Source organism: Lissotriton vulgaris, chromosome 12 (genome assembly GCF_964263255.1).
Source record: "Lissotriton vulgaris chromosome 12, aLisVul1.2, whole genome shotgun sequence".
Lineage (NCBI taxonomy): Eukaryota > Metazoa > Chordata > Amphibia > Caudata > Salamandridae > Lissotriton > Lissotriton vulgaris.
Window position 1 is genome coordinate 663,470,557 of NC_141700.1, and position 26,034 is coordinate 663,496,590.

Consider the following 26,034-nt stretch of genomic DNA (forward strand, 5'->3'; position numbering starts at 1 on the left):
TAGCAAGGGAAAGGTGCAGAGCTGAGAAATAAGTATAACCCGGAAGAGTTGGTTTTAAAGTGGCCCAGACGTCGCTGACCCCATGAGTTTGTATTAAATTAAGTAGGGCCTCATAGAATTTTGGCTTTCTACCTGTTTAGGACCATTGATCAGTTGCTTCCCAATTACTAGGTAGATTGATGTTTAGATCCCCAGAAATTCCCCCGGGGTAGTCAGAGTTGCTCCCATATGTAAAACTCGAGTTAGGGGGAAGATGGCATTCTGCAATGCCCCACCTACCAAGAGGATCGTTTTTCCCCCTACTAGAAGTCAGTGGGTGTCTATTTTGAGCCTGCAGTGCCAACCTCTTAATGTAAACAATAAAATAACTGGTTGAATACCATCGAATAAATATTCACAACTGTAGAGGTAAATAAGCAGATCAGGAAACACTTCTCAAGTCTGCTGAAGCAGCCAAGAAAGAGGAAGGACAATGGGGGTAGCCCCTTACTCTGCCATGTTTGGTGGAAAGGGTGCTGTAATTGATTGGCTGCTGTTTTGCAGTAAAGTAAGAGAAGCATAATCTGGATCCTGTGGTCCTGACATAGATTTGAGACTTACTGCTGCAGAGGTAGAGCTGCGGTGCACCCTCCCGGTTTCCCCTCATGACTGCTATTGCATTCCTGAGGCTGTGGCAGAGGTTCACAGATGTCAGAATGAGCTGGTGAGGGCTAGGGAGTGGCAGCTGAAACAGTAGCCATCTTGAAGCCCTCTGCAGCCTCTTTCTATTGCAGTAGCCCTTTCCTGATTATTGGGGTGAATAAGAGCTTGCTGACCAGCTGTAGGGATGTTGCACAAGAGCAGGAGTTCTGCCATCACTGTAATTTTGGGCTCCTGTTCAAAAGTTGAGCAACCGCAGCAGTAGAGCATTGTGTTGCTATGACTGGAAGCATGCCAGTCTGCAACCCAAGCATCTTGCTGCTGGCAGGATAAATCCACGACTTGCACTAGCGATAGGACTGGCCAGCCCTGGGAGCTTGTTGACCCAGCTGAATTGGAGTGATACCATTACTCTGAGGAGTGAAATAATTCAGATCGCGGATTCCGCCCCAGCCCCTCTGTGTGCATTACAGTTGTGTGCCGAGCTCTTGCAATAATAAAACAATATTTCATTTTTTTTTCCAAGACCTTTATTGTACAAGTCCAATATTACACAGCTGGTGGCCCATAACCCCATGGGCCGGCCGCAACACAATCAAATGCAGTTCAACACTGTCTGACTAACACAGCCCATTAGCCGACAACCCAGGGGTCCGGCGGCACGGTGGATTAATTTGTGTACATAACTCGCCATTTGCACATGGATAACTCATAGGTCGGCTTTTCCTGTTTTGTAAAACAACTTAGCTGGAATAAAAAACTAACAAAATACATACCCTAAGGTAGACAAATATATTGAGAGTACGCTGCCTGTCCCTCCCTGTATGTGACATGTACAGTCTGCGGGCGATCAGCTCCCCCCACTAGTAGTTCAGGTAGTGTATCGCGCCCCTTCGGGTGGGTTAATCTGTTGGGTTATCATACTGATTCGGGCCAACCAGTTTCATACTCCCTCCCCCTCTGTGTTGCTAATCGTGGGTAGTCTCAAAGGTCTCAATGCATGCACCCCCATCCCCAGCTCCTCATTACTCATCCTCTTCCTCTTCATCGGAATGCAATTGCTCGTCTTCCTGCAAGGGTTCGCAAATCTCCCCCCTGAATACATTCCACGGAGACCATATCTTGTTCTATTTACGCGGGCAGGCCCTGATGGTGTATACTGCCCTCTCCGTAATCATCACCCTATCCATGTTCGTGCACCACTGTGCCAATGTGGGGCTTCAGCCGCGCCCCACTTCTGCGCTATATCACGTTTTGCTATCATCATTCCTATCGTGGTCCACTGCTGGCCATTTCTGGAGAGATATTGCAGGTTCGGCAGCGCTATTCCTCCGTCGTACCATCCCCTGTTCATTTTAGCCTGCGCTATGCGTGCCGGGCGGTTACTCCTTAGAAGGCCGGACACCAGCGCCGACACCTGCCTGAAATAGCCGGGTAGTACCGGGTATGGAGTGTTTTCTAAGACCTATAAAAAGTGCGGCAGCGACATCATTTTATATAGTGCCGCTCTGCCCAGTAGGGTCAAGGGTAACGTCGCCCAATACTTAACGTCTTGTTTCAACCGCTCCAAAGGTGGTTTCAGATTCTTCCCAAAGAATTCCATTGGGTCTTTGGTGACGTGGATGCCCAGGTATTTGAAGGATGACCCTGCTATTCTTAAGGGGCAGTCATCGTCAAGAACCGGGGCCGATCCCTGCAGTACATACAATTCTGACTTCGCCCAGTTAAGGGTGTATCCTGATGTTTTGCCATGCTCGTCACACAAGGCCAGAAGTGCCGGTATGCTATGGTCTGAGTCTGTGAGGTACACCAGCATATCATCCGCATAGAGCGAGAGACGGTCTTCCCATCCCTCTGCCCAGGTGATCCCCTTCAACAGCGGGGTCGAGCGTATCAGTGTCGCCAGAGATTCCAATACGATTGCAAAGAGTAGCGGTGACAGGGGGCATCCCTGCTGTGTGCCTTTTGCTAAAAGGAACGTAGGGGAAATGTGGCCGTTCGCCACAACCTGCGCTATGGGATAAGTGTATAGTAACCGAACCCAAGCAATGAATTTAGGACCAAACCCCATGTGTGCCAGGACCTCAAAGAGGTATTGCCATTCCACCATGTCGAAGGCCATCTTCGCATCCAGAGCTAATATGACCGCCGGTTCCGAGAGCGACTTTGCCTTAGCCAGTACCCCATGCACCCGTCTCAGATTAAGGGCGGTATTTCTGTGGGTCATAAAACCCGACTGGTCCGGGTGTATCAGGTGTGGGAGGTGTGTGATCAGTCGGGTAGCTAGGAGCTTCGCCAGTATTTTAACCTCCGCATTGAGTAGGGATATGGGGCGGTATGATGTACACTCTGCCGGTGGCTTCCCGGGTTTGGGGATCGCTACAATAGTGGCAGTCCGCTGATCCAACGGGAGTTCAGCCCTATTCACGCTTTCGGTGTACATTGCCAACAGGTGCCCACTGAGTGTTTCCGACATAGCTTGATACCATTCTATTGGGATGCCGTTTGGACCTGGTGTTTTCCCTGACTTCACTGCATCTATGGCCTTTTGTATTTCCTCAGACGTGATGTCTGCCTCCAGCTCCGCAACTGCCTCCGGTTCCAGTTTTTGTGTGGCGATGTGTCTAAGGAAAGCACGGGCGGTGTCTGCTGATACTGCTCTGTCTGGGGTGTATACGCCTTCAAAATGTTTTGCAAGGGCCTTCACTATCTCTTCAGGGCTAGTTTGTGTTTTCCCCTCCTTGTCGTACACTTGTTGTATCCCCTTAGTGCTCCCCCCTTGCTTGTCCAACCAGGCCAGCATTTTCCCTGCCTTGTCCCCTATGTCATAAATTCTATGTGTTGTCGCGGTGATCTGTTCGGCAGTCTGTTGTCGTAAGTGTTCCCTATATTGCTGCTGACGTAGGAGTAGTGTGTGTGATGTATCTGGCGTCGGGTCTGCCGTATGGGCCACATTTGCATCTTGTAGTGCTAATTCAAGCTTGGATAATTCTGATAGCCTTTCTCGCTTATAACCTGTTATTGTCGTTATAGCCTATCCCCGTAGGACCGTCTTGTACGCCGCCCATAGAACAGCGGAGGACTGCACTGATGCTGTGTTTTCCGCAAAGTAGTGAGTAATTGTTTTCCTGAGCGCCTTTCTAACTTCGGGGACCTTAAGGTATGACGCGTGTATGGGAAAGACCCTTCTACGTGATTTCTCCTGAGTGGACAGGGTTAGTACCACTGGCGAATGGTCTGATATCCCCCTAGGTTGAATGTCGATATTATCTACGGGTTGCAGTCAGTTTCCCAAGGCCAGGAAGTAGTGTGTCCGAGAAACTGTTGTGCACCGTGGAATGATATGTGTATTGTCTTGCGTTGGAGTGTGTGTGTCTCCACATGTCCACTAAGCCCAGGGCGGTCAAGAACCTTTGTAATCGGGAAGGACCACAAGTCTTGGTCTCCGCCGGGAACCTGTCCACCATGGCATCAACTGTCGCGTTGAAGTCCCCCCAACCACGATGTCCCCCTCCGCTAAGGTCAGGAGAAAGTCGCCTAGTGCCGGAAGTGTTACAGAGTGTAGTGCTGGAGGGATGTACACCGATACAACGTTCAGGAGCCTCCCCTCCCACTGTCCGTGGATCGCCGCAATACAGCCCTGGTCATCGACCTTAGTGCTTAGTAGTATGAACAGTGATGATTTCTTGATTAGAATACCTGTGCCGCTGGAACCCGTCGTGCAATCTGAGTGCACCTCCATCGTGTACCCCCGTCTGTCTAGCGCTTTGGCCGCCCCCCTGTGAGGTGTGTTTCCTGCAGTAGTACTAAGGCCGGTCCCATGCATTACCAGTCCTCGCTTGACCTTGCCTCCCAGCCCTCGCACGTTCCAAGTCATTAGTCGGAGCGGTGCGGTCCGTGACATCAGTGTCCCACCCTCGGGTGTAGTGGATTGAGAGTCGTGCATGTTCGCCCTTGTATCCATATTTGTACCAATTGAATTCCATCGTCTGAATGTGTTGGCCGTCCCAGAGACCCGAGTAGTGTGTATGCAAAGTAGTGTGTCTTGTCCTTACTTGTGAAACTTCAAAACCAAACAAACTGTCCCCCCCCTGCCCCCCCCCCCCCCCCTCCCTGCCTCCCTGCTTAACGGACATACAACCGCCCGCCCTCCCAACTTAGCAGAGTGCTTTACCCTTCCCGTGAACATTGTACTTGCTTGCTGGGGTAGAGTACCCCACCGGAGCAGGCAGCTCCTCTGCCCTCTACGGAGTCCCCCAGGCCAGTGTCCAAGCGCGCCCAGTCTTCAAAGTTGCCATCGAGCAGCACTCAGGAGTGTACCGGGTAGTCAGGATTCCTCTCCACCGTCCTCACCAAGGTGTTCTTTTGGAGACGATCGGGCCGCTCCATCTCTGCCTGACGTCTGTGAGCCCGTTTGGCTGTCCTCTTGGTGGCCCCGGTTAGACCTGTGCGTGCATCCGGACTGCTCCACAGTTCTCCAACCCTCCAGCCAGTCTTGTGCCGCATCCGGCGTATCAAAGAACCAGACTTTATTGTCCGCTACCACTCTCAGTTGCGCCGGAAAGAGCATTGAGTATGACAGTTCCTTAGCCCTAGTGCCTTCTTGACCTCCAGGTAAGTCCTCCGCCGACGGGTCACCTCGGCCGTGTAGTTCGGGAAAAAGGCCACCTTGGAGTATTGGATCTGTATGGTTGCTGACACCATCGCTGCTTGCAAGATGGCGTCCCGGTCGTGAAAGTTGAAGAGTCTCGCCAATATTGGTCGGGGGGGGGGGGGCCTGGTTTTGGCTTCCCACCGGGGATTCTGTGCGCCCTTTCCACCGAGATAAAGTGTGAGAGCCCCTTAGGTTTCAGTTGCGTCTTGATCAACTCCTCTACGTAGAGGTCCATCGCTCGCGTTCCTTCCGATTCTGGAACCCCCAAGAATACGGACGTTGTTCCTTCTTGACCGCCCTTCCTGATCGTCCAGTTTCTCCCTGAGTGATCTGTTTTCGGCTTCCACTCTCGTCATCGCTGTTTGCAATTCTGACACGTCCTCTACTAATGATTTCGTAACCACCTCAACCTGTTTCCACTTTCTCGCTCATTTTGTGAAAGTCTGCGTGCAATAAGGTGATCTCCGTGGCAGTCGACCCCACTGTGGCTTGTACCTGCGCCAGTGCACGCATTACGTCTTCCAGCGTTGCCTTCTTGGGCCCCTCACCTTCCGATGCCTTCCCTGTGGACGTGCAATGCTCCGCTTGGGGGGGGGCTTAGTTTGTCGTAGCCAAATTTGAGTTGTGATTGCGTCGAGTTGTGTTTAGGGCCTCTGCCAGCCATGGTGTCCTTAGTCAGTGCCGCACCTCTGCGGGGCCGATGTTGTACCTCCAAGATCTCGCGTCTGCCACCGGTCTCTTGGCCGTCCCTACAACCCCGGAGACCTACAATTACTCTTGCGCTTGGATGCCGGGTGGCTGGTGAGCGAGCGCGATGATGTAGCTAAATTGTACCAGATTACACTCCCCACCGTGTGTTTGTAATCCTCTGTTGTCCTTTATTCAAAGGGATTGCCCAAATTAGCCTTCCTCTTGAGTGGGGCCCTCAGTGCCGGTATCTCTTGTGAGCTTCTCTCTGCGTGCAGGCTCCGGCTGCAAGACACAACTGTAGGCCCTCGCACTGTGTCTTTGTAAGTACGGGCTGGATCCCGACCCCCGCGCCGATGCAGATCTGCCCTGCTGTGCAAAGGAGTGGGGCTGCTTTCTTCCTCCGATCGGAGTGTCTCCCAAACGCTGTGTTGCCACTGGTGCCTGTGCTGAGAAGCACGATCTTCTGCCGCCTTTGCCAGTGTCTCCCGGACTTGTCACTGCTTCCGCCACCCCAAAACTGGCTCCCGCTGTCTTCTGTGATCTCTGACAGGCTGTCTGGTAGGGTCCTCTTATGTGTCTCTCCGTTACCTCCAATTTGATGTGTGTAGTCTTCACCGGGGCCGACTTCCGCCGTCCCGCCCCCGTTCCGCCTTTACTTCTGCCCGGTCACTGGATTCACCACAGCTCGCTGCTATGTGTCGCTCCCAGGCCCCGCCGATCGGAACTCCGTCAGGTCAGAATCCGGTGAGCAGTATTGCCCAAACTCGCTCCGCTGGATGCCGCTCAGTCCTCTGCCCGTATTTGCCCCTTCCGAGGTTTAGTAGTGTCGGATTAGTAATGGGATTGCTGTGAGGAGCCGCCTCACTCCCGGAGCGCCTCTATTATGCTGCCGCCATACTCGGCTGCTAGCCACGCCCCCCAATATTTCATTTTTGACCAAAAAAATTCCATTTCAACACAAGGTACTCCGGCCAGTGACAGTTATTAGGCTTCACAGCACAGAAGTGTTCTTTAATGCCTATCTGTTCTGCGCAGACGATGTCCTAAAGGCCCCTTTTGAAAAGGAGGTATAGCACCATTGTAAATTTTCACGAAATTCATCTGTCTAAATCAAACATTTTAAGCCCCCCGCCCCTGGTGTCTGAAATTTTCTTAGACTCATTCATGAGAGTTTTGGAACTAAACGTCTAACTTTCCTTTACGGTCAGCTCTTGTATCGTGTAACTGAGTTGAGCTTTGGTTGTAGTGCGCAATCGGATTTTCAAATGCATTTGTTAAGGATTTGAGGCATCCCAAGTTCTTTTTCTTGCCGGAGCCTCTCACTTCCCTCCCACAACATTAAACCCCATTCACCTCCGATGACTATGCCCCCTGTTCCATTGCTGTGAACATTCTGTTTCCCAGCCAGCCATCAGCCACTATTGAAAATCACAGCAGATGGCGAAAGTGGACTATCATAGGGTGTGAATCCATCCGGGCATGTGTGTCTTGGGCTAGTCAGAAGCACGCTAAAACTATGGGCAACACAATAATGAATTTCTATTTTATCATCTATTGAGCTGCTTTCACAATTCCTTTTGTCTTCCATGTGTTCTCTCTTTGGTTTGAGCAAGAAGAATGTGGAAGCAGAGACTGACATTTTCATGGTGCATACAAATGGGAGATCAATTGCAAAATCATTCACATACTCATCCCTGTGATTTTTGGATATGTTTTTCACAGAAATTGCTTCTCTAGGAAATGCTTTACTGCTCGTTAGTGAAGGAAATTATGCTTCCTTCAATTCCTTTTATCTAGAGAAATTCCTCATCCGTGAAATAAGTGCTCCAAATGATGCAGAGAGGCTGCTTGATTCAGCACATAAAATGGGTGGTTTCTGAGATGGGGAATCCTTCATCACTAAATTATACAGCGCCGTTCTAACGTGCAAACATCTTTTGGCATCTGATAGCATAGCTCTGTGCATAGTTGGAAAACATGTACACCAGGTAGAAAATACTAAGTTTTTACATTGTCCCTTGAGAAACCATAAACTCATTTGAATGCATTAAATAATGCCCTGCCTTTCATCTTTTTTGTCAGTACCCATTAGGCCTAGATCTTTCCCATTTTCAGCTTTTCGATGTCCCTGCCGCCTCCATTTAGCTACATGAATTTTTGCAAAGATTATTATCCATCGCAGTTTATCTCAATAGTGTGGATATTGCCCTGTCCTAGAAACAAGGGATTACTACTCCTTATTTGACTGCGTGATTCACCAACATTCTACCATTTAGGTTTTCAGCAAAGTGCTGGAGTTTTGCTTCCAGCGTGGGTAAGCTTTCTGTCCCAATGTTCTTCAAACTTGACTTTTTGGTAGCTATCTTGCCAATTGGGATTGATAGTAGGCTGCAGGCTTAAGTCATTCAAGGAGCCACACATCTCCCTTTAACATGACAAGTGGCTTTTGACATGCGATTCTCTTTGCATGTAAAATTCTAGCAGTTCAATCTAATTCATATGATTGTCATATAGAAATGTTAAACAAATTAGTCCTAATACACCAAAGAATGTTTATACCATATAAATCGCCTAGTAAAGAGAACTTTTTGCTGATAATTACTGGAGCTGCCCAAACGCGTTATCCAAGCAAAACATTTCCAAGAGACTAACTGGGCTTGGCAGCCAAAAACCTCATTTTACCAAAGTTTTTAAATCAAATGCTGCAAAAAGTAAAACCAAAAAAGACCACCAAAATGTGACCATGTATGTTGAAATGTGAAGTGCAAAAACATTTCCCTCCATTTGATGTAATTTGAGCCTCCATACTGTGGCTGATAAGATGTAATATCACCCAATAAATTTACTGTTAGCAATGGAAGGTTTCAACTCTAAATCCCCATCTTTTAATTGAGATTGACTGCTTCAATAAATGCTATGGATTCTGGCAAAATTTCTTTCAGCCAAGAAATGATTCTATCTGCTCTTCACCAAAAGCCTCTTGTGTCTTCAACTGAATCTCTATACAACCTGCTTGTTTTCAATTTTCTGAATTTCATTTGAGTAGAATTTGTTTAGATGTGGTCACTTATCGCGTACGATGGACTTGCCTTTGGAAATGGAGCAGTGAAAGCCACCATTTGCAGATGTTTCGTCATTTATCATATTTTAAAATAAGAGCATTTCAGTTCCTCGGACTAGTCATTCTTTTCATTCAGCTGGTAAAAGTACAGCGTCATCTGTTCTGCTGATACTGGTACAATCTGTTCTGAAGGTTTCGGGACACCAATATGAACCAACCCTTCTTGTAAACATCAGTCACTAAATTAATTCTCGATAAAATAAATACTCTCCGGCCAGGAATAACTAAGCAATTTGTTTGCTTGATGCTTGGATAGCATATCCTTACCACATCCAAGTGATATTTGGCTATAAAATCAGACTCTCAACCAGCCGAGGAAGAGGAGGATGACGGAAGGAAGTTACCTTGAAGGTGATTAATGTTCTTAATTCTGGTTCTCCTTCCTTCACAATGCCAACTCGGCCATCCTCTTAGGCTGTGTAAGATATTGATATGAGTGGTTGTTTGTCACTGGTGAGGGAGTGAATGGGATTTTCCTGGGTGCATTAAAGGCTGCTTACCTTAAGGGTCCCCTGAGAGTTCTTTTAAGTTGGTAGTATTCTTTTGAAATTGGATTTCCAGAATAAGTCTATAGATTCAAGCATTCATAGACAGCTGGGCAATGACTGAAAGTACTTCAATCTCATGACGATAACTTTTTGCGTGGTAAGTAAAGTTACTCCTACTTAGTGTTTGAACCTTGCTAATAAAATGTTGAATTTTAATTTAGCCATGGGACAACAATAGTGAAGGGTGAAGCTTTTAGACGAAGGTCTTACATTTTCCAAAAAAAAGAAGAAAAGTCCCACAAATTTTAGGTTGGGTTGGACCTGGATTGCTGATTTTTTTTAAATTAAATTCTTTTAGAGCATCGAACAGTGCATACTTTTGCAGCTGTAGGGTATAATGGAGCAACAACCAGACACCCTGCAATCCAGCCCATTTGGTTTGTTCTTGTTTTGGTGCATGTTTGCAGGGACAGTGTGACGATGTCAAGCAATTGGGTCAGTTTGGTTACTAGGTATCTGAACCTTTTCTTCATGAACGTGACGTTTTCAATGTGCATGGCATTGTAAATCATGGATATTTTTTAAGTTAGAATATCACCCTATTCTAATTTTTTGTATGATGTACACCTCATTCGTTAGTGAAACTCAAATTATTTTCTCCTTTTTTTGCTTCAGTGTTGAGATGGTGAACTTTTATATTTTGTCTGACTTGATTTTTTTTTTTTTAAACACTACAGTGTACGGCTAATGAACGAGTTTACAAACATGCCAATACCACCTAAACCTAAGCAAGGTAAGTGAATAACGAGCCAATACAGTACTGGTGTGTGTGGTAGAAAGGAATTAAACATCATTTTGTCTAGAAGTAAACAAACTTCCTATAGGAATTCTGTGGTAAATTGCTTGGTTAATTTGATATTGATTAGTAAAGTGTTAACCAATCTGTCTACATCAGTTGTTTAATGTGAAACTGGCTTATTCACCAGAATAACTGAACCACTGAATGCCATCTTCTTTGATCTTGAGAAGCTTACTTTGCAAAATGACTAAGCTGTGCACTGGGATCTGGTGTTGGACCCTTGGTCAAGGATCGTCACATTGTGCCTCAAGGAACAGTGTATAGTTGTCAATGCAGTGATGGGACCATTGCTGGCCTCCCTTGGTTTGATTTTATGAGTAACTAGCAGCCCGCCCCAGCGTTGCCTGGGGCAGAAAGGGGCTGTGGGCAGTACACCCGCTCCCGCCCGACCCCCTCCCACACCTACTCCCTCCCGCCGAGACTCACGTGCGCCCCCCTCCCGCCGAGACTCACGCGCGCCCTCCTCCCGCCGAGACTCACTCGCGCCCCCCTCCCGCCCAGACTCACTCGCGCCCCCCTCCCGCCCAGACTCACTCGCGCCCCCCTCCCGCCCAGACTCACTCGCGCCCCCCTCCCGCCCAGACTCACTCGCGCCCCCCTCCCGCCCAGACTCACTCGCGTCCCCCTCCCGCCCAGACTCACTCGCGCCCCCCTCCCGCCCAGACTCACTCGCGCCCCCTCCCACCCAGACTCACTCGCGCCCCGACCTCCTCTGAAACTGCTGCCTCCACACCTTTCCTCGGGCCTCGCAACCTTCGGCAGCTCCGAGCTGCGTTCAGTGCGCTCAAGTGCGGACCCTCCGCTCCACCGCACTCCCCGTTGTCGCCATCTCGCACACAGCTCGCTGCAGAGCCGTAGTCATAGAAGAGAGACACGGCCCTGACAGACTGCAATCGAGGCATTACTGCACCGCCCTCCTCCTTGTCGTCATGACGCACGTCGCGTCGTGGCCAGCGCTAGGTCCCGGCCGGTGCTACTTTCTGGGAGGGACTACTTTGTTTACAAACGTAATTTTTTTAATTTACTTTTTTTTTGTAATTTATATAGCCTATGTCCATCTACACACCCTGACATTTTCATAGATGTATCGGGTGTGTAGATTGGCGCTGTGGTTCCTGAGTTTACCTTGCCAAAAGGTGCAAGTTCTCTCTTTATAATAGTAGTATAGATTGGAAGCAATGGTCCCTTGGGCCCACGTCTAAATTGGGCAGTACAAGAGCTCATGCCTGAGCTAAGGTCAAAGCGCCCATTCTACTTGATTCCTCCCCTTCCAAGCCCAACAAGGCCTATTCTGATGGTGATACTCTCCTAAGGGTTGAAGGGCGATGCACTCCAAGGTGCCTTGCCGTGTACTCTATCACAGTGTATTGATGCACAAGGAACATTCTGCAGTGCTACAACCTGCTAGGCCCCTCCAGAAACAATTGTCTCTTTGACTTGGTGTGGTCATTCTTTTACCCACATTGCTATAACAAGGCTTTGCACCTGGTCTGCATTCTGAAGCCTTTATTCGTTAGGAGTCCATGGACAGTTTTTTTCCCGAACTGCCTGGCTAAACTGGAGCGGTCAGTGAAAGGTTCCCAATCAAGGTGGAGTGTGCTTTCAAATAGAAGTCTTATAGATCTGCATAAATAATGAATAACTGCATATGCATAAGGTATCGGGCCACTTTATTTTAACGAAAAATATAGATGTGTGAAAAGCGGTCTCAGGGAAACTATTTTTTATGAAAAATATCAAAAGCTCAGTAAGCTACATGAGGCTGCCTTGGAGCTCCAGCTTATTTTCACACTAAATGGCCTCTTTGATCACTTTAACTCCCTTTATCTCAAACTTTATTGTGCTGCAGCAGTTTGGGAACCTTCTGGACCCCCATCGTGGGGAAGAGCCCAAATGTAATATCTATTTTTTTCTTTTCCCCCATTTTTCCAAGAAGCATAAGTGCTGAACACTGTATCGTAGCAGCAAAGTCCTTTAGCGACACTAGGTGGCCCTTCCAGTCCACCTGCAGAGCAACTGTAGCAGCTATTGACTGCACAGGACCTTGCTAATTCTCACATCCTCGCTGTGATGAATGCCATGAGTGACCGGATTTCCACAAGGATTCTTTTTTTGTTGAGTTTTTTTTATATAGCACGGACTTGACCCAAAGGTATCAGAGCACTTTACATGAGCACCAGTTGCGTTAGACACAGTCAATCTTGTGTCCTTGTGTGTCGTACTGAAATTGATGCATACACACTAGACTTGCTCTTAGGCAGAACATCAATGATGAGTGAGTGGCCCATTGATGTCTAGGATGAATCTTCAGTGACTGCAAAGGCTACTTTGAAGACTGATGTGGAGCACCTTAAGGAACAAGATGTATGCATATAATGAGTCCATGTTCAGATACTTGGGGCTATATTAGGAAGTTTCTCCCTTAAGCTAAATTGTCTGCAGTTTTCTTAGTTAAGAGGGCAAACGCTTCACTTCATTTTCAGTTGTACCTTTTGTAGCATCTTGAGGTTGGAAGAATCCTACTACAAGTACAAAACTGGAAGAACTTATTGAAAGGAGGTTAGCAGAATAAAAATGTTTTGAGATTGTTTAAAGATAATCTTCGATGCAAGATTTCTTGAGCAGGATCTGTGCCTTTCGCAAAGACGTTAAACAGCATCTTCTGCTTGACTGTAAGCCGGTGAAGCTTTCTCCTGGCTTTTGAGACCCTGCTGAATTTTCTTCACCCTTTGCCTTTCTGGACTGCAAAATTTTGCATTTTTTGTAGACTGGTAGTGGCAGTCTGTAGGAGACCCAAGTACGATCTGTTCAAGCAGTGATGGTTTAATATACGGTTCTTTTGAGGTGAAGAGGCTGATCTTCACCAACATCTTGAAGATATAGAAAATGGTTTAACACACAGCTGTGACCTGTGTTTCTAACAAGAGATTACCATTCACTATCACTAAGTTTTTAACCTGGAATGAGCCGTTATGTGGAACATACGGAATCTTGCTATCTGAACTTATCCTGCACCACACACTATGGAGCAGCATGGTTTTCCTAATTACTGTTTTAGAAAATTCCCATTTTAAATTTGGATGTAAACCGAAAAGAGACAAATTGTCCAAGTGTGCCTGGCCATTCACGCAAACTAGGTGAGTATCCACTGCATATATTAGAACAAGTCCTTGTATAATCAGTAGTAAAGGTTAGGGTGGAGCCTTGCGGCACCCCAGAAGAAATTGAAGCTTGAGATAGGAATGGTGGTAGAAACAGGGTCCGTTTACGATCAGAAAAGAACAAGGATGAGAACCAAGTTGGCCTTTTTAGCTGTAATTGACTCCCCTTGGCTTTGTATGAGAATCACATGGCCAACCGTATCCAATGTGGTAAAAGGGTTGAGTAAAATGAAACCTGCATCAGTTCCATCAATTATAGGGAAGCAGGAGAGAGGACGTGGTCTCCTCCTCCCTTGGGGAACCTAGTTACCAAGAGTCAAAGTATCCCGAACTTTCCAGCTAAGATGAAAGTTGCCTAGCTACCATTTTTCCAAACTTTTCCCAAAAGTTCGCCGTACGGTAATTATCAATGAGGGAGACACCAGCATACGTTTTCTTAAGCACAAGGAAGACTCTAACTTTACATTTGACAGGTTCTTGACTGGTAGAGTGTAGGAGATTGCATCTGCAGCTATCAGGGACTCAATATTACAGCCAGGCCAAAGTCATCAGGGGAATCATATTTAAGAAACCTCTTGAAGGCCAAACCTGTTTGAAGGAGGCCACAGAGTAGCACTGAATATTGGTCAGGTAGATAACGATGCCTTGGTATTGGATGGTTGTTTACTTATGTAGCAACAATTTTTAATATTTAAGATGAAACGCTGTGAGCCACAAGGTTGACTGGATGGCAAAAAACAGGTTCTTGGAAGGGAAGCAATTTCTTTTTTTGAGAAACTAGTTTATTAAATTGCAGAAGTAAAGTATTCTGTATGTCCATGAAATAGATCTGACCACAAATGTCTAATGAACAAACTTGTATGTGTGATGTAATGTCTCATCAATATGGTGTGTTTTGAAATGTCTAAGGCAAGTTAGCTTTTTTTAGATAATCATCGGTCCTCCCTTATTGTTAATGATCAGGAATCCTGCAAGTTGCTTTTTTCAATATCGCATTCCATACTACACTTCTACTAATGTTACTGATCTCAAACCTTTGGGATGCAGAGTTGCCGAACCATAATTTAAACTCATGGACTGAATGAATGACGACATTTATATCACCGAGCTTTCACTCCGAGGAGCATCTTGGTGCTGATGCAGAGGGGCAGTGGTACAAAGGTCATAAGAACGGTACTGAGATGATCGGATAAGTGAAAACACTATATTATCAAGGGCAGCAAACATCCAGGTTTTCAAAAGTTTCTTGAACATGGGTTCTGACTGTAAGAGTCTGAGATGAGTGGGTAAACTAGTCCAAGCTTTTGTTCCCAGGACTGCCATTAACTTCCCCCTCTGGACGTCCGATGAAAGCTGGGAGGTTTTGATTCTCGACCGGAGGTATTTACGTCCTGTTGACTTAAAAAAGTTTTTAAGGTAATTACTAAGATCTTAAAAATAATCCTTTTGTGTATGGGCAGCCAGTGGAGGGTTTTGAGTGCTGCTGCTGCAGAGGACCCCCTTGGCTGCTGCGTTTTGGACTCCCTGTAATTTTTTCAGGACTTCCTTCTTTGCTCCCACTTATAGGCTGTTACAGTAGTCTAGACGATACCGGACTAAGGCAACTGTGACTGTCTTTCTAGCGGTGACGAACTAGATAAAAACAATTTTCAAAGCTTTTTTTTCATGTAGAAGCAAGTGCCAGCTGCAGAGAGAGCTTATTGGTGGAAGGACAATGAGGTATCAAATCTTATCCAATGACTTCAGATGACTGAATTTGCATTGGCGAATATCCAACTCACTGGGTCATCCTGTCAGCTATTGATGCACTCAGTTATTTGTTCATCCATTGCAAATATTAATATAGCCTGGATCCAACCATTGGGCATTTTTGCATAAAACAAGACTCAGTACAAAATAATCATAGAATAACAAAAGGAGCGAGAGATATGGGATAGCACTTTTTGTTCTTTGTGTAGTTTGAAGGGTGATTTTTTTTTTAAAGAGACCTATGATGGTGCACATCGAAGTAAGTGACTGTTTCTTATCGGTTGATCTCCATTTGGTAAATTAAGGTGACCTCAGACAACTGTTTAAGTGTGAACCAACTCACAATCTGTGTGGTCCTTCTGAGTCCAAGCAAGTTATCTCTGCTGTTTCAGTCCTCATATGTATTTTCTCTTTTACCCTAAGTTGATGGTAAGCAGTTATTGGCAGCAGCACCTCAAGATTCATTCCTCCAGCATGAGTCTCTGTATTCATGTTAGTTTGTGCTTTGATGCTTTTTTCTCACAGATTAGATTTAACCTCCACGTCTTTGTGATAGTCTAGTCTTCATGAGGTACTCTTGTTTTCTTGGATTGTCTTTGCTGTGTTATCCATGTGCTGTTAGGTTTCCTTTCTCAGTGTGCTTTATTAGATCCAGTCCTAGACATTCAGGCCTAGGGGGAAAGTAGGTCTGTTTCTCAAATTCCATACAGCCTGTATTGATGAGCAAGAGAATATTTTATTCTTTCTTTTTTACCCTAACAATCGCAAGGTTAGTCTGGTATTTCTTGAGAACTATGAGGGTGTGCCCTGTTCCTTTTTAAATAGTGGCTATTTGGCAGACCTGTTTCGTGTGGTATGTGAAGGTGGTGATGAAGCCCTGATGAATGCTGTCAGGTGAGATGTTTTGCTGTTGGTAGCATATTGCAGATTGTCTGCCCCAAATCCCAACTACTAGTACCTGAATTATTTCAGAAATAATTTAGATTGCATTCGATATAGAGGGACTTAGTAAATATAGTTATTGATCCCTCACAGTATTTTCAGTAATAAAAGGGATTTTCCAGTTGAGGATTTCTACTTAATTTTGCATATTTTGCAATGGATATCTTTAGTTTAAGAGAACACAGAATGGGGGGGGGGGGGGCACTTGAGTCTTTGTAACTATAGGAATGTCATCTGCCCTTGCAGTAAGTTGCTGATGGGTGAGTTTTTTCTTTTTTTCATGAAAGTAATTTCACTAAGATTCTTATCTGTATTTTCCTTTCAGTTCCAGGTGACAAGATTATGAAAGACATTCGCCCGGGTGTGGCTTTTGAACCCACTTATATGTACAAACTACTGATGGTTATCAAGTCCAGTCTTTCAGAGAAGGTGAGTCCCATGGGCAGCTAAAGGTTTTAAGTGTTTTTTCTGAACTGCGGTGGTAATGTCTTTTAAAACATGGTACTACCACATAGAGCGTCAAAAGAATGTTTCAACTTTATTCATTTATTTATGTTTACAATTTTTTGGGGGGTGTTATTCAGTAGGATGAGGGTTTTGTAACATGGTATTTTAAAAGTGCATCTTTCCACCACATCAATATGTGATCGCACTGAGTAGTATAATGGAGGGCAATGCACAGTTGTTAGTTAAAAAGCACTCATTCCTGGGATTTTCTAGCCAGTTTCTCTCCAAGCAGGCTTCTCGCCACTTGTGTAACTGGGAACAAGCTCAGCTGCCTTGGCAGTAGGTCAGGTAGTCTTTTGAATCTGTGGAGAATACCCTCCGGAGAAACATTGTTACTGGTAATTGCATGTCCTTACTCTGGCATATCTAGCGACCATTCAAGTAGACCGGATGTTTTTAACAGTAAACCAACATTATTGGTACTAATTTCTCCCCTTGTTCTTTATGTAACTCGAAGGTTATTTAATTATTCTTGGTAACAGCAGATTTGCACCATCCTCTGGTATGCAGCAATAGCAGAATAATTACCTAAGACCTTCTTTCATGGTGTAGATCATGGGCAGCCTCCAACTAGTCCTATGTTATCACTTCAGTTTTTTATGAAGTAGTAAAAATCTAGGCTGTAGCCTTTACTGAACCTAAAGTTTACCAGTCATCAAGAGAAAAATGTATCTGCATGCTCATCCCTCGTCTCAGAATCTATGGGCCCGGGTAACTCTTTAATAGGAAGTGAGATAGCTTTACCTTGAGGGTTCTTAATCTGATTATCTCCTGCATTCCATTGTTCTGTATGGATACTTTCAAGTTCGAAGCGGATATAAAGGTGTCTCATGTCACCAAGAGGCGGCTTTTCAATCCACAGGATTCTTAACTTCTCTTAGTTCTAGGTTTGTGGGCTCTCGATCCAAACCTCATGAAAGTAGACCATCCGACAGATATCTCTGCACACTTGCTGGAACTTGGATGAGTTGAGCATAGTGGAATTTCTATAGTTTCGACTCGGGGGAAGAGCAGTCTCTCAATTTAAATATTCTGTAGCTGGCATAATTTCTTTTCCTTGAAAGATTTCTCCTGCATGGGAAAGGAGTTCTATTGAACATTAGCAACACCGCAGACTTTAGAGTTGAGCTCTTGACTACCACATCTTCTACCTACTCGCCAACCTGTGAATGGCTCGCAAGTGAGAAATAAAAACAGCAAAATATATTAGTGGTTTTACAAATCAAGATTATTATAACTCGTGTTAGGTAAGTAGAAGGTTTATCTAAAATAAATCCATGTTGGTTCTTTCTTGATAGCTTATTTCTCCCACTGCGTGTACTAAGTAATTTGATTGCTCAAGTAAAAATAGACCTTCAGTATATTCTTGAGTCTCCTGTCAACTTAATAAAGGCTACAATTCCTGGCCTAACATTTTGTTTTTATTTTGATTTTCAGTTTCCCACCGTTCAATATTCCAGTGCTGCAGAGGTCTAGGAAAACAATACATTAAATCGCAATATGTAAAGCGGTTGTTTGTTTTCAATTTGTCTCTAATCAAAGAGAGGAAAACTAAAAATGCCTTTTCCAAATTAGCATGCTGGGAGAGTTGAGCAATAAAACATTACTTTCCTGTAACACTATTTCTGTCATGAGCATGTTATTTACATATATACTTCCTGAATCTCCCCAACCCCGCACTGGATCGCATGAGCATTGTTAAAAAGGAGACAAAACAACTAATCAAATAGAAAACATTCAGCCAAAATCAAATGTTTCCATTTCTCACAAATGTAGAAGATAAAAAAACAGAAGATTAGAATGGGTTTAAGACCGATAGCAACCTTGCTGTCTGAAACCTTATTCTTTTTCCACCTTTTAAAACTGAAACATGTAGGACAATAGCTTTGGTGTACGCATCCTTACCTAGAAGATAAAATCCTTCTAAGCATGATGGGCCCTCTTCATTGGCAGCCTGTTGATTCTTTTTGCGTTAGTTGTTACTAATATAGTGTTGGACTTGGCCCTTTCTGCTGGGTCATCTCTCAACTTTGTCATCACCCTCCTGTTTTATAAATCAATTTTATGTTGGCTTTTAGGGCTCTACTTACTTTACCCCTGCTAACCAGTCCCTGAAGTGCGTTCTCCTTAAATCAAGGTGCATTGGCTTATAGTCATTTAGCATATTTAATTTACTTGTAAGTGGCACTACCTGTGTCTAGGACCTGTAAATTAAATGCTATTAGTGAAGTTGCAGCACTGATTGTACCACCCATTTAAGTAGCCCTTTAAATGTGCATCAGGCCTGCCACTGCAGCCTGTGTTCAGTGTGTAAACTGTCTTGTTGACCTGAACATTTTGCCAGGCCCAACCCTTCCTTTCTAATGCATGTCATCCCAAGGGGTAGGTCTTGACAGCCCAGAGGGGAGGGTGCAGTATATTAAAAAGTGTGACATATAAGTTTTAGTTTTGCATGTTCTGGCAGTGAAAACATCTTGATCGTTTTTCACTGCTGCAAGGCATTGGAGTTACCTTATTACTTTAATAAGCTGTAATTTCCAAATGGAAACAGGTAACCGGTTTAGGTTTGGTGTGTTTTGAGTTGCAATGAAAAATCAAAACTTACAGTAAAGTCTGATTTTAATTTGCAATTTTGAAAATGCCTCTTACACATTTGTCAATTATCCCTTTAGAGCTTGCAGCTTGTCTCGGGGTCACAAGTGGGTGTAGCTGACAGTTGAGCTTTGTGTATTTCTCGTAGACCGAACCACACAATAGAGCTTGGGTATGCCTGGAGGGGCCATCACTGGGAGGATGGGAGGGAGGAGCTGGGCCCACTAAGACTTGAACAGGCTGTGCCCTGCCTCCACACAAAGGGCTGCAAAACCCCCCTGTAGTTAGTCTGGAGCCAGGACAGGGAAGGCTGGATGCATGTGGATTGTAAATGGAAACCTCTAGTAGCTTCTCCCACCTTCCAGAGTAGGGGCACCAGGTATAAATATTGGACCTCAGAAACCACCTCCTTAATACACTTCTCATTCTGTAGGTACTCTACCAGGAATGTCTTCTGTGCTACTCAAAGGACTGCCACTTGCTAAGCTGCTTCCCTGCAGGACTCATGCCCTACTGTGCTGACTTGCTGCCCTCTTGCCTGGGTGAATAGGTATGGACCTGCATCTCTTTAGCCCAGAACCTTATGGTGACTCCAAGGGTTCGTTGGCTGGCCTGCTGATTTGAAGCCTCAGGGATACATGCTTCCAAAAGAGTTGCACCTGGACTCTGCAATCTATTAGTCTACCCTGTTAAATGGTGCCACCCAGTCCTATAACCTTGGTAGTAGGCTTAATGTGCTCTTCCAGTCTCTGTTGATCCAGCCGAACGGACGCATCTCCTCCGCTGCGTGGTGCACATTCAAGCAGAACTGATGCATTGCTGCTGTGTGGATTGGACTCCTTACAGAGATCTACATTGCTTTGGAACCACCCCTGCCTGATGCATCCTTTGTGCAGGCCCTCACATCCCTCAACGGCAGCCTGGATGAGGATCCTGGACTCAGCATTGCAGCCTTTCAGCCCCCCAGAACCAACGCATCAACCCAACTGTGTGCCACATCCTCAACGCCTGACTTCACATCGCAAGCCTTGTTGCCCCTCACCACATTTCTGAACCAACACATCGCTTTGTCTACGCAACACATCTTCGCTGTAGGTAACTGGGTTTTTGTAGAAGTACACCCACTCCCCTCCCCCAACACACTTTTTGCCTGGTATTTGATGCAACTTTGACTGAAGTATACTGGGTTCCTGCTAACCAAGTCCCTTGTACCAGTGTTCTTTCCCTAAACATTTGCAATTGTTTCCCTCTATTGCCAATCAGGGGGCCTACTCTGAGGTAGATACAACTTTTCAGAAGTAGCCATCTTTGGGATGGCAAGCTTAGGAATTCTGGGACAGAGCTATGTCCACTTCCCACAAGAAATGGTCATATAGGGGGTGTAGTGACCCCAAGGGTCAGTAGCCAGTTGCCTACTACCCAACACTCCCCTAAAACCCCTAAATTCAGTATTTAGGGGAGCCCAAGACGCCAGAAACGCTGATCCTGCCAAACTGTAAAAATAAGACTGACTTAAAGAGTCACACAGGAAGAACCGAAGACCCAGCAATTGACTTGGCGCCAACCCTGCCGGCCTGCCTGCTGATTTTGCCAATTGCATCAAAAGTCGACTTTTCCTGCAGATTCTGAGTCCCCAAAACCTGGAAGACCTGCTAGCACTTAGCCCAGGAACCGAGACCTACCGAGGGACAGCAAAACTGTCCCCTGCATGCAGTAGAAAGCTAAAGAACCACCTTGAGGTGTCTGGAACTGCTAACACCAGATGCCACCAAGCACCACTGAACACCAAACCTGCCTGTGTCGAAGTGGGCCAATGGCATTAGCATGATAACAAGCTGCCCTGCAGGTACTGAGCCCACAGTGGAGTGCCTCCTCAAACTCCCCAGCGTCGCCTGCAGCCTCTGAGTGCAGGGCCCCTCAACTGTGAGTGTTGCTGGATGGAGAAGCCAACACCCCAAAGACCCTCTTCACCCGGATGCCCGGTCCAGAGGAGAAGAGGACCAAAGGTGTCCCCATTTACCCCAACATTGCAAAAACCAGATCCTCTAGTGGGTTTTTACTGAACTGAACTTACTCCTGATCAGACCCCTAGCCCCGCTCCCCCCAAGCCTCTTTGTGACCGATCTCCATTGGCTTGCATTGGGAGCTCAACGCTGTTGGCACCACTGCACCCAGCTGCCCTAGTGCTGCTGGTGGTGACCTGTTGGTGCTGCCTTGGGCCTTGCTCTGTGCTCACCTTTGACCAAAGACACTGGTCCTGTAAGTCGCTGACCAGAACTGGTAAACCGCATATGATCTTAAAAATTGTCGACCTTTTGAACTCGAACGTATTTTTCTTTTAAAAAGTACTTGGCTGAACAAATTGTTCCTGGTGCCTAAATATGTATAAAGATACTTGCAGTGGCGTGTATCATTTATTGGCTATGGTAGATATTTGCAGATACAAAAGGGGGTGGTGATGGACGGAGCATCTGAATCAATTAAACACTCACACCCAGTCAAAAGATCTGGGTTTAATCCATCACCGTTCTTTAGCCCACTCTGCCACCCCAGTTCAGACATGGCTATATGCAAATCAGTCTGACCCTGTGCCTCATGGGAACAGTCCAGCCCGAACTGCCAAGCCATGTCTTCCCTGGACAGGAAACAAGCTTCCGAGGACCGGTTTCTGGCATTCCAGCCGTCTTCAGCCCGGCTTGCTTGAATCCAGTGGCAAAGTGAGCAAGGGACTCACGTCTGAGCATACCCTGCCACACTTATGGCGGCCAAAAGCGGTACAAAAGGGGGTGGTGATGGACGGAGCATCTGAATCAATCAAACACTCACACCCAGTCAAAAGATCTGGGTTTAATCCATCACCGTTCTTTAGCCCACTCTGCCACCCCAGTTCAGACATGGCTATATGCAAATCAGTCTGACCCTGTGCCTCATGGGAACAGTCCAGCTCGAACTGCCAAGCCATGTCTTCCCTGGACCGGAAACAAGCTTCCGAGGACCGGTATCTGGCATTCCAGCCGTCTTCAGCCCGGCTTGCTTGAATCTGATATTTGCAGATGCCTTGCACTCCTCTAAGATAAGCCTAGGACTGTTAGACCACACTACCCCCTAGAAAAGCACCTTCAGTTTGCTAGAGCAAGCCCTTGTTCACTCAACCCCTGGATTCTGCACAATCATTTTTTTTCTATATACCATATAAAGAGCCAGCTTCCTACATTCACGGATCCTTACACCGCTCTGCAAACCAGAGTTTAAGGTACTTTGTTCAGCGGGCCTAACTGATTCCCTGTTGCTGGCCAACATTCTATGTAGGTTGGTCTCAGCTTGTGACTTTGTTCCGGGCCTGATCGACCCGATTGGCACATTTGGCACTTTGTGATTTTTGGCGCTATTTTAAAATTACATATCTCCAGTTCTACTGATGGGAGTTTTGTTGTTTTGGTCTTGTTTCATTTATTAAAGACCATTCAATTTTTCTAATTTGGTGTAGGATCCTTTTTGTGTGACGCTTTTACTTTATTACTATTTCAGGTGTTGCACAAATACTTTACACTGCCTCTAAGTTAAGCCTGACTTCTCTGTGTCACGCATGACTGCATCATGGAGGCGCAAAGGTGACTTGCGACTTGAGTATACTATTTCAGACACTAGGTACAGCTGTGTATCTTTTTTCAATGGGATCCTCACTAATGTTTCTAAAAGCTGACAAGAATTAATTTAAGCTCTTTCTAAAGAAATCTGATAACTGTAAGGAATGGAAGCAAGAGAAAACCTAAAGCTTTTCTTATTACCAGAGGTATTCTTTGAATGTTTATGGCTGTTTGATGTGTTACCGTTTTAGGTAAGGTCGATTGTTTATCAAACCCCTTCCATTCTGCTTTTCATAAACTACAGCAAATGAAGAACCTGCTAAAAGGTATTTAGGCCAATATCCGCATTTAACACATGTCTAAGAACCTTTGTTATGGTGCCTTTCACTCCTTTTACTAGATTCTTTAATGTTATAGGTTATACGTCTGGCCAGAAAAATTATAGCATTTTCTGAGCCACCAGCTTAGTGTGGATTGCATGTATACTTAATAGCAGATTTTAATATTTGTAGAAGACAGTCCTGTCCCGTCTCAAAAAATATTTACTTCTCAATAAAGCACTAAGTGGCCAGAGTGAGCTTAAATCTACAAGCAGTCATCTTGCAAGGAAAACTTTATATGGCAGCAGGTCAGCTTGAGGGTTCTCAATACTGGGATGGTATTACTGACATTTAATTATTGTGCTAGAAGCATGAAAGGTTGGAGCACTTTGTCGAATCATGTTTTGTCCTTTCATCACATCACTTTCCATATCAATGAAGCTATTAAACTGCTCTCTGTCCAACTCACGAGAATGAAAATCTGGAAGAGAAATCTAAATAAGTAAACCCTGTCTCACTCGCAACCGCTAGCCCGACCCTCCTGTCCCCACCTGATGGATTAAAGGATCTTCATGATCTGACTAATCACTACTTCCACGCTATGAACTTGACTTTAGACAATCTAGCTCCCCTACAATTGAAAAGAGTCCCCTCTAAAGTATCAAACCCCTGGTATGATGGTAGGCTAAATGAAGGAAGAAAAGCACTTAGAGCAATTGAACGACAATGGACCACCTCAAACTCAAACTACTAAGAAGCATGAGAAACTCCTATTACAGAAAGATTAGACTATCTAAAACTGACTTTTTTTCTTCAGAGTTTTATATAGTGCAAATTTGACCCGAATCGGGTATCAGAGCGCTTTATATAGCACCAGTTAAGTTACATGAGGACAGACATTAATTTTTGGTAGGCACGGGGAGATTACGTGATTTTCCCAGAATCACAGGATGTTCAGCGTCCTTGCCGTGACTCGAACCCAGTTCCCCAGACTCGAGGTAGACCGCCCTAGCCATTAGGCCAACTCAGCTCCCCTGACTTCATTAGCAAACAATTACACCAGGCCAAGAATCTTGCTCGATCAATTGAGTGGATGAAGCACCTCGAATTATAGACTCTGTGAAATCACTAGGAATAACTTTTGGATAATAAACTTAATATGCATAATCACATCAGCACAGCAACAAAAGGAGCACATTTCCAGATGAATTCCCTGAGAAGATTGAAACCCTTCATTCCTGCAAATGACTTTAAGGCAGGCAGTTCGGACTCTTGTAATTCCCAGAGTGGACTATGGGACTGTCGCTCTCTGCGGCCTTCCCAGATCTACGACAGCCCCCCCCCCCCTTTGAGGTTCAATCAACTCAGCCGCTAGACTCATCACAGACTCCAAAAGAAATTGTCACATCTCCCCTGACCTTCGTGCCCTCAACTGGCTATCTCTGGAAGTCCGAATCCAATTGAAAATTGCCTGCATGACACACAAGGCAATGCACCACAAAACCCCAAGATATCTAGCAGAGAAATTGTTACCATCAGGAGGTATCGGAACCACTAGGAGTTCTGATAACCTACTGAAACCACAACGATTTTCCAAGAAGAAAACATACAACTGTACCTTCTCCGGAGTTGGCCCCCAGGATATGGACGCCTTGCCTCCGGACGCAAGACTGAACCCCTCCACTACATTTTTCAAAAAAGAAGTGAAAGCGATTATTTTGGCAAAATTCACTTGAACTATTTTTACATTCATGTTTATATGTCCTTATCTATTTTAGCTACCATTTCAGTATTTATCTAACTCACAGTATTTTTATGCTTCTGTCTACCACCTATATCTGCCCTGTAAAGCGGTCTGATGCCCGCAAGTATCTTGTTAACTCTATACAAAACTTTCAAAATAAAAAAAGGCCGACCTGACCTGAATGCCAAACATATGAAGAAGACAAAGTTGGAATCAATGCATCGCCTCATTGTGATCCGCCTTTAGGCTGAAGATACAACTTACCTGAGCAAGCCAGTCTCATCCGCTTGGACGGTACCAAACGCCAGGAACCCTGCCCGTCATTCACTACTTCACTCCCGAACTGCTATCACTGGCCTCCACAGACCGCAACAACATCTGCATTTCATCCCAGAAATACACGGAAGGACCCTTTGCCTGCCACCACTGATGGTTCACCTGCAACACCGAAACCCTTGCTGTGTCTACACAGCCGATCTCCAACCATTGAGAGGTATAATCCCTCACAACGCAGTGCAACAGTTGGGTGCACACATGTTGCACCCTGTGTTTGGATTTTTTCGCTGTGATTGATACGGTTCACAGCCACTGTTTGCAAGCAATTTAAATAAAAATAAGGTTGACTTTACGCTATGCAATATGGGAAGGAGTGCATCTTCACATCTTCATGTTTGCTTACGCGATTCACCGCCCCAAGGGAGTTGCACCCCATTGAGTACAAAAATTGGTTTAAGATTAAAACAGAAAAAGTATCATCGTGGAGAGAGCGAAAGATCGGCATACTTGAAATGGACTTTGCTGGTCAGAACATTTGAACAACAATTTAATCTAGGGACTCGGCTGGACTTCAATTAATGTTAATGACGTTTTGGATTAGCATGTGTTATTTTTACTCACTTCTGGACCGGAGCATGTAATCACATAACTTTTGTTGAACAATGATGTGGGATGGATTCTTTGGGTTTCTGTTGAAGCAACACT

The 26,034-nt window shown here is 45.4% G+C and overlaps 1 protein-coding gene across 2 annotated transcripts in view; it reads left to right on the forward strand.

Moving 5' to 3' along the window:
- USP10 (ubiquitin specific peptidase 10) overlaps positions 1-26,034 on the forward strand; it is a 319,435-nt gene that overhangs the window by 153,092 nt on the left and 140,309 nt on the right. For both annotated transcript variants that reach the window (XM_086945847.1, XM_086945848.1), the window contains 2 exons: positions 10,330-10,385; positions 16,629-16,732. In XM_086945847.1, the coding sequence (XP_086801973.1) occupies positions 10,330-10,385; positions 16,629-16,732 (160 nt within the window). The remainder of the gene's footprint in view (positions 1-10,329; positions 10,386-16,628; positions 16,733-26,034) is intronic.